Here is a 12,319-nt window from a genome sequence, read left to right as displayed (position 1 = left end):
GAGGAAATGAAGATTAAAAAGAAAAGTAACACCTACCTTTACTGCTAATTTGATTTGATCCAGTTCCCCTGAAGGTATTTATCAGCTGCTAATACATTCAATTTAAATCCATATTTTTGAAGACACAGAGAAATAGTTGCAGTATTTTTTTTTTTAATGGAGAATGTTCTTTTAGCAGGAAAAGGCCAGAAACGCTGAGGTTCAGGCTCCATCCGACAGGTACTTACCAGAGTCTGAAGTTCTTTTTCCAAAGTTTCCTTCACTTGACTGACTTCCCTCAAAGTGTCCTGCAGGTTAGTGAGCGATAGCTCTTTCCCCTGGAGCTCTTTGGTAATGCTATCAGCCTAACACACCAAGGGATATGGTACAGAAGCAAATGGAACAAAAAAGAAACAAAAAGGAATGATAAGGAAAAAATAAAATGTAAAAAAACTAATGAGAATCATAACAAAACAATACTGGAAAGGGTGGATTTGGGGGTTTTTGTTTGTTTGTTTGTTTAATTCTAAGAGCCAATGATTTTTCAAACAATCAGTTTGTTTGGTTGATTCTGTTTTGTTGTTTGCGGTTTTTTTGTTTGTTTGTTTGGTTGGTTGGTTTTGTTTTTTGGCTTTTTTTTTTTTCCAAGACAGAGTTTCTCTATATAGTCCTGGCTGTCCTGGACTTGCTTTGCAGACTACGCTGGCCTCAAACTCAGAGATCTGCCTGCCTCCCCACACCCAGCAATAGCCTCATCTTTTTTGAGACAGTTTCTTTGTGTAGCTCTGGCTATCCTGGAACCCCCTGTGTAGACCAGCCTGTCCTCAAACTCAGTGCCAATATACATAGCTAAAATAGGTTAAATTAGCTTTATTTATGCATATGTATGTTTGCCTGTGTGAGTTCATGTGTATCATGTGTGTGCACGAGCCTGCCAAAAGAGAATACCAGATCCCCTGGAACTAGGAGCCTGAGTCCTCTGCACCAACAGTAAGCACACTTAACTGCTGAGCAAATAGCACACTTGACTAGACTCCCCATTTACCCAAACAAAATACACAAAAAAGGAACAGCCAGAAGGGCAGAGGCATCTGTCTGTTGTAATCCCAGTACCAGTAAAAGGACCGCTGAGAACTGCAGGCCAATTGTAGGATACAAAACCATTCCTAGGCCAACCTGGGTTACATAGTAAGATCCTGTTGTCTGAAAACAACAAAAACAAACAAACAAAAAAACCCACGAGGGACAGGGCTATAACAGTACATGTTGTAGCCCCAACACTTGGGAGGAAAAGACAGAAGGATCATGAATTAAAGGGCAGTTTGGGGTACATAGTGAGACCCCATTTCCAGACAGCAAAGGTTAGATGGTACAGTGGTTTGAATGAGACGTCCCACAGCACCATGCCTGCCTGCCTGCTGCCATGCTCTACCAGGACGTTCAGGGACTCACAGCCCCTGAACTCTAACTCCTGAATAAACTCCTTCCTCTGCAAGTAGCCTTGGCCATGGTGTCTTATCACAAAGGATGGTTTCTTCACTGTCATAGAAGCATGGCAGTAATACAGCTGGCTCTGGCTCCTGCCCAGTGTTGTGGGCATTACTTACCAAAGCATGCTAACTTAGGGCAGTGAAGAGACACTCCAGAGCGTGGCATGGCGCACGCCTGCAGTCCCAGCACTCAGGGACAGAGAAGAAGGCAGATCTCTGTGAGCTCAAGGCCAGCCTGAGCCAGTAAATCTCTCCCCCCCCCTCTCTGTTTTAGAGAGGCAGCTCTATTTTAGACAGAGAGCACAGCCTAGAACTAAGATTAAATAGGAATTTACAAAATATCTAGGAAATAGAGTAGCAGATAAAGTTTCCAAATGATAAGAAACTAAAATTCACATGGCTGGTCATTATTTGCTGTGATCTCCTCAGAAGAAACCATACTTGAGATCCTCATTCTGTGACACTCAAGCGAGCACACTACAGGATTCACGTTAAATCGGGCGTTCTGAAGATGAATGACCTCAACTTAAAAGGAACATGCGATGCAAAGTAACAAATGGAAAAAGAAAGAAAGAAAAAAAAAAAGATGGAAGATGTCAATACAAACCTTGCTGCTTTCAGCATCCTTTTCAATCTCTAAATTTTTAATCTGCTTTTCGGCTCCCTCAAGCTGTTGTCTAAGTGTCTCGATTTCCAATTTACCTTCGGAATTGGCTTTCCGAAGTGCGTCAAGATCCGAGAGCTTTTCTTCGACAACCTTGAGCTCTGATGTAAAATTACCAATGACCTTGGTTTGTTCATTGTACTTGGCTTGCAGAACCTCTAGCTCCTTTACCTTTATTTCCGCCTCCTGCAGTTTGTTTAACGTGTCCTCCATTTCCACTAGATGCTGGTCTTCCGCACTGTCCAGTCTGGCTTTGATGGCCTCCAGGCTGTCCTCCTTCTCCTTAATGATTTTCATCAGCTTGGCCTTCAGGGTCTCCATCTCTTTAGCATGAGCAGACCGTTCTGAGTCCTGTTTACTCTGTAAAGTTTCTATTTCGTGCTGGTAATCTAGTCTCAGTCTCTCTATTTGTGTCTTTAACTCAGCAAACTCAGCCGAGTCCGTGCCAATCCCTTTGCTAACGGACACCTTCAGCTCCTCCATCGCCTGCTGGTGGGATGCGATGGCGGTCTCCAGTTTGGACTTCCACAGAACTATCACATCTGAGTTTTCCTTGTTGGCATGGTCCAGCTTGCTCCTCAAGGACTCATTCTCTTTGGAAAGCTTTTCTGTGGCAGTGTGCAGGGCCTTGATCTCCTTCTGTAACATCTCTTCCCGAGCTCCAAAGTGGTCCTTCAGAGAAGCCATCTCGCTCTGGTGGCCAGTGCGGGTGACTTCTAGCTTTTCTTGCAAAGCACTTATTTCTTGCAAAAGAGAAAGAGACATATCCACATCCCCCGGAGGTTTACTGGACTCTAGCCTTCTTCGGAGCTCAGCTACTTCCTGTACTCTCAATGCTAGGTCCTTTTCTAGTTCCATTATTCGGGACTTTTCTGACACTGTAGCCACCTATTGATAGCGGTCATAAAACAGAGAGCACTGAAATAACAATCACTGACCATTTTCCTTATTTACAAAACACTGAGAATCAAGCAAAGTAGACCATTTGCAGTAAGGGTTAATGCCTCTCACACTGAGATAATGGCTTAAGCTCAGTTCTGGAATTGAGTTACTATGGAACTATAATCTTTAGTAAGCTCTCACCATTCTGAAACCTCAAATGGAGATCGACTTTACCTCAATCCAACAACATCGGTTTCTGCTCTAAAGAAGCCTAAACCAGGAAGTGCTCATTAACTGATAATACCTTAGCAGAAACAGTAGCTTCCCAAGTGCTCAATGATCTGCTTCCGGAAGAAAGAAGGCTCATTTGGTCAGTTTTTCTGCCTTCCCTCACCCAGATTGCATTCGGTAGCACTTCCGGTGCTTTCTGCCAGATGCTGGTGATTAAAGCCTCAACTGTGCATCCACAGTCACTAGCCATAGATAACTGAGCACTGAAGCCTGGCTTATGTGTGTTGACAGACATAAAATATCTTAATGATTTTCATAGTCATTATATGATGAAATAATAATTTAAATATACTAGTTCTTTATAAATTATTCAAACTAATTTCACCTGTAACTTACTAAAAAGTTCACATGGGTTTCAGAAAACTAAGATTCTGTATATGTGGTTAACACTCTACTTCTAATAGACAGTAGGTATACAGGGTCTAAAATTTCCCGTGTTTCAATGAGTGATGCATCATCTGCAGTTGGATAATGAAGAATTCACTGGCTTCTTAAAATGACATTAAAAGATCACTCACCTGTAATTACGCATTAGACTGTCACACAAAGAGCCCTTCCTGGCTTTTGTGATTCTGTCAGCACTCTGACGTTTGCATCTTGTTTCCCTAACCCAGTGGTTCTCGGCATTAGTGTGCACACCAAGAAAATGCATATCTAAAGTGCAAGGCTCTTGCTCCCTCCACATACTTTGATCCTTTCTGAGCTCTGGAGTTCCAAAAAATAAGTACCCCTGAGTTAGGGGAAAAAATACTTTCTCAACCTTTTCCTTTTAGTCTTAGAAAACATTTCTCTACTGATACCTCCTAGGCTCTCAGTTTGGTACAAAGAATATGTGGAAAGTGGTATCTTAGACATAAAAATCATTCAACTAACCTGGGAAATAGAAGGCAATACAAGTAGCTTTAAAATACCAGTGGTCTCTTATCTCAAGAACCAAACTCTTCCTAATTTCAGACTGCTGTCCATATTGCGTTGATAGGGACAGGAACACAAGACAAGTGTCTTCTGCTTCTGTTGCGATGCTCAGCAGAATAAAGGTCCAGAAGAAAAGAGGGAAGGATGCACCACGTCGTCACCAACTGCTCTGGGACTGACTAAAGTTGTGGTGCTTTGTGGACTGCAGGTGATATGAGAATTCAATGGTTCACTGGTTATTTTTCACACTTGGTAAACCAGGAGTGAGGACAAATGAGATGCTGTTTGCTGTGGAAGGCTATAAGCTCTAATTTGAAGTGGCTGCCTAAGTTCACTTGCAAATGGATGATACCTTGTTATCCAGCACAAGCCCAGAAAATATTCAGTGTGTTTGCTGACGAGACTAAGATACAGGACAAGAGTTGTATGTCCTTACTTCGGTCACACTAAAGGGTGTGACTCTGTCTCATAAGTCCCTTGTATTTCCCAGATAGTCTTTGACCCTCAAGTTAAAAAGAAATGGTACCAAGTTATCACATATTCTTTTCTCATTCTTTGACTTTTTTTCTTATCAAATATATGTTGGGAACCTTTTTATTTCTGAGGCCAACTGAAACCATTTCCTTTTGTCTTCTCTTTTTTGCTTTTGTTTTTTTCAGACAGCATCTTACTCTGTAGTGAGGCTGGTCGGGACCTATGTGGCCCAAGGCTAGTCTTGAACTTGTGGCAGTTCTCCTGCCTCAGCCTCCCAAGTGCTAGAATTACAGGCATGAGCCACTATGCCTAGCTTTATTTATCTACTTGTTTGCTATTTTATTTGTGTGTACACTCGTCTGGGCACATGGTTGTTTGTGTGTCTGTTTGCATGTGCTTATGTGCACAGTGCATACTTAAGCCAGATGACTACCTCAAGTGTCTTTTGGACTCTGTCCGCTTGGTTTTTGAAACAGGTTCTCTCATTGGCTTAAAGTCTGCCAAGTAGACCAGACTGGCTAGCTGGCCAGCAAGCTGCAGGAAGCCCATCTCTGCCTCCCCAGGGCTGGGATTAAGTGTGAGCAGCCACACTCGGACCTTTTTAGGTGGGTTCTGAGAACTAACCTCAGGCCCTCATACTTGCAAGGCAAAAACACCTTACCATGTGCACTCTCTCCCTACGCTTTTTCCTTTATTAGAAGACAAAAACTTATGACTGATAAAAGGAAGATTACTCATTTGTCTAGATTTTTATATCAATGGTTTCACACCAAAAAAATTTTCTACAAATACTATTGATTGAAAAGAAAAGGTCTGGGCCAGGTGATGGTGGTGCACACCTTTAATCCCAGCACTTGGGAGGCAGGGGGATTGCTGTGAGTTTGAGGTCAGCCTGGTCTACAAAAGCGAATCCAGGACAGTCAAGGCTACACAGAGAAACCCTGTCTCGAAAAACCAAAAAAGAAAAAGAAAAATAAAAAAAAAAAAAAAGAAAAGGTCTGGGTAACAAATTTGATCAGAGAGATGCAAAGTGATTTTTGAAAATTTAAAGTTAAAGCCAATCACAACTGAACATGATTTAACAGGTACATATATTAATGTATATTTTTACATGTGAGTGATTTTGATTACTTCTTTCAGCACAAATTGAAAGATTCCATCCTAGCAGGGTTTGTTGGCACACGCCTGTAATCCCAGCACTTGGGGAGGCAGAGGCAGGAGGATCTCTGTGAGTTCAAGGCCAGCCTGGTCTACAAAGTGAGTCCAGAACAGCCAAGGCCACACAGAGAAACTTTGTCTTAAAAAACAAAAAAAATAAGAAAAAGATAAAAGAAAAAGGAAGAAAACTTCCATCCTATGGTGGTTAAGGGCACCGACTCTGGAGCCAAATGACTTGGAAGGCAATTCTGGCTCCATTATTACTATTAGCTGTGAAACCCTAAACAAAATGTTTAACATCTTTGTGCTCAGTGGCCTCGCTCTGTAAAAGTCAATAGAAAGGGTGAGGATAATACCGCCTACTTCCAAGGGTCACAAAAAGGCTGAATATTATTTACAAAGCACGTAGACTGTGTGGCGTGACAACGCTACAGGCGCTTTAACATATAAGCAACTAAAACAGGACTGATGCTCTGGCCCCCAAAAGAAGTCATTCTTTTCCCAAAACACCTGTCCTTCCTTATCACTGAGATTTTTAAGCTGGGTGACAGAAAGAAAAGACATGAAGCTCAGCCATCAAGAAGGGGGAAAAAAAAGAAAAAGATAACTGGGGTCCAAGCCCTTAATTCTCACCAAAAAGAGCTCATGTTTCCATTTCTCTTTCCCCGACAGGCCAGGGGCAAAGGCAGGAAACAGCATAAATTATTTAGGGAACCCAGTAGCTAGGAATATGAGAGCAAGAGGACAATTGACTGTTTGTGGAAACTGGAGAAGAGTACGTCAAAGCACTAACACCAAGAACCTCAGACACAGTTGTAGACAACCGTGGAGCCTCTATAGTTAGAAGGGTTCTCAGCTTGACTTTGGGCGAGCTTACTTTTGACGAAATACTTCACACAAAACACCTACTTATCACTCTGTGCTCGTGAATACCTGAGCGGCCCTGAGAGCAAACTCAGGCCGAACCGCTGGGTCAAGGCCCAGGCCGACAGCAGGCGTGCCGCCCGAGGTGCCCATCATTCACCCCTGTGACGCTGCTTCATTAGATAGTGAAAGCCATTACCCTAGTGTCTTCTAACTCCCTCTGGAGTTTGTCAGCTTTGGTCTTTTCAAAGAGCAGGCTCTGTTCAAGCTCCTTAATGCGGGCATGCTCCAGTTTGGTCTGCGTCTGTTAGTAAAAGGGAAAAGGAAAAGAACACAACAGTGCCACCGTGACATGCCAGCACGAGAAGACAGAGAGCGGCATGCAGGCCGAGCCACCAGTACTTTCTGCCAAAGGATGAACATAAAGGGTAACAGAGAGAGAGAGAGGGAGGGAAGGAGGGAGGATGGAGCTGCAAGGGAAGGAGGGAGTGAGGATGGACACTACGGCGGACAGAAGAATGAAGGCGGGAAGAGGGCATGAGCTAGTCTGTTGAGAAAGAAAAACATGGAAAACACATGAGGCAAGATGAAGTTTCAGATGCATGCAGCCAAAATGATGTTATCTTGATAAGTGAAGTTTATCAGCACAAATTAGAATAGTTAATAGTCCCCTAACTATCATCTTCCCTCCCCCACGACGGCTGCTTCACATTCATGTATGTAACTGACTCAGGGACTTCACAGGTTGTCTGACTCTCAGAAAGACCACCCCTTTCCTACATATGGAGAAAGGCCATGCTACAAATCTCCAGGCATCCAGCAGGTCCTCAGAGCAGACTGTTGGGCCTGGCAATCAATTTGTAATTTAAGAACAAAAAAAGGGGGCGGGGGGTAGAAGTATCATCTTAAGAAGAATGTGGGCTGGGTGTGGTGGTGCGCGCCTGTAAATCCCAGTGCTTGGCAGGGTGAGGCAGGAGGATTGCTGCGAGTATGAGACTAACCTGGGCTATTCAAGGCCTGGGCTCTCGGGTAAAACCTTGTTTCAAAAAAGAATTATACATAAGTGAACAAGTAAAATATGTTCTAGAAGCCAGGGCCGAGGTGCCAGGCCAGTGGCATCTGCAGAAGTGGGGGACGCACTCTGGCCGAGGTTCTGTAGAGCACAGCAAGGGCTGCAGAGGCTCTAGTTTCCTCCCAAGTGGGATGTTTCAAAGGCTTAACTGTCTGTGGAGAAAAGAAGAGGACTGGAGGTTACAACAATAATATTTGGTGAAGAACACCCGCAACTGCCTCTTCCTCTGAAAAAGCCAGTTAAGATCAGAGCAAGAGAAAAAGCTAAAGTCCAGATGTAGGGACTTGCTTTTATCCAAAAATGAAATTGTTCTTCAGCAGCTCAGAAGACACGAAAGGATGACAATGCTGAAAGAACTGGTAAGGCCCCGGTGTGAGCGGGACTCCCGAAACCTCACAATTGCTTTGACTTCCTTTCCACAAATGCAGTTACCTGGTTGGGAGCCGGCAGGTTCTCTCTGCCTCAGAGATCCCAGTGTGGCCAAGCCCTGCAACACTAGAACTAATCCTGATATTAGTCTAAGTGCTTCCTCCACCATCTCTCCTCCCCAACTGGTCACTGGAACAACTGACTGATGAGATAAGGGTTAACTTAAGATATCAGTCTGAACAGCTATGGGCAGTGAGAAAATGACAACAGGGGTCATAACAAAGTGACACCAAGTAGGTACAGAGCCTGAATAGAAAGTTAAAGCTAGAAGCACATTCACTGATATTCTGGTGTCTTCAGCATAAACAACCATCATAGGATGGGTGTTTTTTTGAGAGAGGGTCTCCATCTTATGGTCCTGGCTGACGTGCAACTCCATGTAGAGCAGGCTGGTCTAGATCTCAGCGCTAGCCGCCTGCCTCTGCCTCCTGGGACTGACGGTGCGCACTACCACACTCAGGCAGAAGACATTGGTTTTCTTTACCGTCTTCATCTATACTCTCTATATTCTATGAAATAATAAGAGAAGTTTCAAAACCTAAGTGTCTGGATAGGCTCCTGAGTCCACATGTACTGCAGACAGAAGCTGGTCAATACTCTCCTTTTACAAGAAAATAACGAACCCTTATCTAATAGTTGGGGTTACAGTCTTCAGGGACTCAAACTAAAGGACGAAGTAAAAGAAAACAGTCTCATTTCCTTTGACCCTGAGTTAGGCATCCTCTGGACAAAGGTCACTCACTATGTGCAGATAAAAAACAAATATCCAGCCAGGCATGGTGATGCAAGCCTATATAGTTCCAGCACCTGAGGAAGCAGAGACAAAAAGATCAAGAGGCAGAAACCAGGCTATATTGCAAGTTCTAGGTCAGCCTAGGTTACATAGCCAGATCCTATATTTAAAAAAAGAAAAAAGAGACGAGAGGTGGCTCTTAATTGCAATTCCAGCACTGAGCAGCCTGAGGCAGGAGGATCGCCACAGGTTCAAGGCCAGCCTGGGCTACAGAGTAAGACCCTGTCTTTAAAAAAAAAGAGAGAGAGAGAGAGAAAATATCCATCTACTATTTCCCCTATTCCGACCAGCAAACCACCTGTCCCCATTATAGAAGGGGCGCTCCACAACGGACGTTCACCATTCAGTAGGAAGGGAACTGTGATCCACCTCCATGCCACACCCTGTGGTAGAAATGTGACACTGAACAGGACAGCCCTTTAAAAGTATTGCTTTCGGAGACTAAAATGTGGCATCCCAAGAGGACTGTCCTGGGACAGGGGCTTGGAAGGAGAGCAGAGCCCTTGCGAAAGCACACAGAGAGGCAGGAGGAAGGTCCATGCACACTGACACTGGAGGCAGTGAAACCTGTCCTGGACAGGGAGAGACCCAGATCGACGCAGTAGCTTCGCAAAAAGGAGGCCCTCATCAAAGTGTCAACGTGAGTTCTCTACTTAAGCTCAACCGATGGTAAAAAGTAAAAGAATTCCTTGTTTCAATTTTGTTCTTTTTAAGCCAGCAGAGCAGAAGGTTTTGGGTCTTCTCCGTTGTGAGCAGCACAGTTGGCAGTGTGCATGAGAAGCAATGCTCAGGAGGCCACTTTGGTAGTCTGTAGTGGGAGCTGAGTCTCAGTAAGAGGGAGGGGGGAGGGCCGGTACCACACAGTAGCACGGCTGCTAGGAGAGCAAACTTAAAATACCCCTTATATTCAGGGAAGATCACTGGCCTCAGTTGCAGATAGGAGGGATGATACTGCAGCCATAATGAAAGCCTAGGTTTCCTATCAGCTGCACTGGCTAGCGGTGGAGCATGCACAAGAGCAATGGGAAGCAATATGCTGGGCAGGCCAGGCTGCGTGGGACGCACCTCCCGGCAGTCCCATGGCTCGTCCAGCTAACATGTCTTATGCTGTTTCCCTCAGGTGTCTACTGACATCAGGAGACATCATGGATGAGGTGAAGGAGGCCATGTACTCAGAAAAATGTCCTTTTTTTTTTTAGCAAAAATTATTTAAAAAGCAAATATTTACCTATCATGAAACAAATGAATCTGCAGAGCTTAGTCATTACATACAGTTTCTTAAAGATATAAATGCACTTGCTTTGAAAGTCACATGCACAGAAATACTAAGGAAAAAGTCCCCAGGTCAGATTATGCAGTTAGTATTTGAGTGTATCAATAAGCATTTTAATCTGGAATCAATCTGTGTTAAGGGACATGTCCACACAGTTAAGTGCCCTCTTACATTCTCGGGATCTTCAGAAATCTGGCTCTTTTGCTATCAGTAAAAAAATAAAAAAAGTAAATAACAACAAAAAAGATTCAACTAAAGTTTCAATCTGTGTTAGGGTTTCAATATAACTTTATTTGATTAATTTCAAGTAAGTTTATCACACAGACTATACTAGCCTACTGCTAATGTAAATATTTTAACTCAACCTTTCTTGAACTCCAGAGGTGGTAATTCTTATGAATTAGATGATGATATGAAACTTCTAATGAGACTTTGGGGTGTTTTTAAATGGATGACAACACAAAAGTCAACTAAAGAATGTGACTATATATGAAATGAGTGAAGAAGATTTCTACTAAATTATTAACAAGCCATTACATTCTAGACCATATAAACTTAGAACTCAGAAAATGCTCCCTTTATTCTTTATTGTTTATAAAACTATATTTATTTCCAAGAAGATCAGAGATCTTGTTTAGAAGGACCCCTGGAATTTAAACCAACAGACTCCAAAAATCCCGATGGTGGCAAAAATTAAAAAAAAAAAAATTATATATATATATATATATATTGCATATATATATCTTCTGCTGGGCGTGGTGGGCCACAACTGTAATATCAGCACTTGGGAGGCAAAGGCAGATTGCTATGTATCTGAGGCCAGCCTGATTTGCATTGAGTTCTAGGCCAGCCAGAGCAACACAGTGAGGCCATGTCTCTAGCTCCGCCCAAAATCCAAAAACTGTACAAACAAGTGCAAATTTTACTAAAATGCTATGAAGAATCTTATAGAATCTTCAAAATTTGAAAAGTTAATAATTTATTTTTGTCATATATGTGGCAGTGGCTTAAAAGCAAAAAAAACCATTTCATAACAATATGTAATTCAAAACTAATAAGAGTAATTGTTAAGAAGATAAGAAACCTACTATTATAGGAAAATTAGTGACTTTAAAGTATGCCATGAAAGTGGCTTAAATTACTCCTGGTTTTGGCTCTGGTAACTACAGTATTTTTAAAAGCAACTATCTAATCTCTGGCACCAAAAGAACAAAATCAACTGTGGAGAACACATGGCTGATTTTTATAGGGATTTAAAAGGTTTACTCTGTTCCACTAAAGAACAAAACTGAACCACCACAAACATGCTGTGTTGTGTGATTATGTTGAAATTAAGTTCTTTTAAAACGCTATTCCCAACAGCAGAGGAACAAGTAGAGTCTTAAAGACTGCCCTGAGGGCACACTGCCATATTTATGACTTGATTAAATCTAATTCATAGCTTCTAAGTTTGAAGCATGGGAAGAGTTATGAGCATTTTAATTTGCACATGAAGTAGGATACTGGGTACCACAATCACAGCCCCGAGGACCCAACCATCACCTCAGCACAACCCAAAGGGGCCAGGCGCGAGATGGCCACCATCCTCTTGACTGACTGTTCTGACAAGAATCAGCTGACCCAGTGTGTCTGTCACCCTTATTTCTCAATACTGGCCTCCATAACGACTTTAGAGAGCTGGAAAAGTTTACCTCAAGATCCCCTTTGGTAATTGATTCTTCTTCAACTCGGAACTGAAGGTCCTCAACCTTCCTGTGGGATAAAATCAAAGCAAAGCACTGAGGAAAGGACTAAAGAACGAAGTCCCCATAGCCACAAGTATGAGCAGCACCCTGGGAATTCAGGGTGTTGAAGCAAACGAAAGCCTCAGAGACACAGAAAACAAAGGCATGCATCTTTAGGGCACGAATGAATAAAAGCGAGCTGTATTTAGAAATTCCAAAACTTTATCTAGATATCAACTCCAGAAGTCATGAAGTTTAAAAAAACAAAAACAAAAACAAAAAACCCTGAAAACAAATCAGTCAGCCTTAAA

The 12,319-nt window shown here is 42.7% G+C and overlaps 1 protein-coding gene across 1 annotated transcript in view; it reads right to left on the bottom strand.

Moving 5' to 3' along the window:
- Clip1 (CAP-Gly domain containing linker protein 1) overlaps positions 1-12,319 on the bottom strand; it is a 112,732-nt gene that overhangs the window by 54,212 nt on the left and 46,201 nt on the right. The window contains exons 8-10 of the mRNA XM_051161502.1: positions 11,976-12,036; positions 2,077-3,021; positions 228-344 (exon numbers count right to left, since the gene is read on the bottom strand). Coding sequence (XP_051017459.1) covers positions 228-344; positions 2,077-3,021; positions 11,976-12,036 — 1,123 coding nt within the window. The remainder of the gene's footprint in view (positions 1-227; positions 345-2,076; positions 3,022-11,975; positions 12,037-12,319) is intronic.

Source organism: Acomys russatus, chromosome 19 (genome assembly GCF_903995435.1).
Source record: "Acomys russatus chromosome 19, mAcoRus1.1, whole genome shotgun sequence".
Taxonomy (NCBI): domain Eukaryota; kingdom Metazoa; phylum Chordata; class Mammalia; order Rodentia; family Muridae; genus Acomys; species Acomys russatus.
This window is presented reverse-complemented; position numbering and strand designations above follow the sequence as displayed.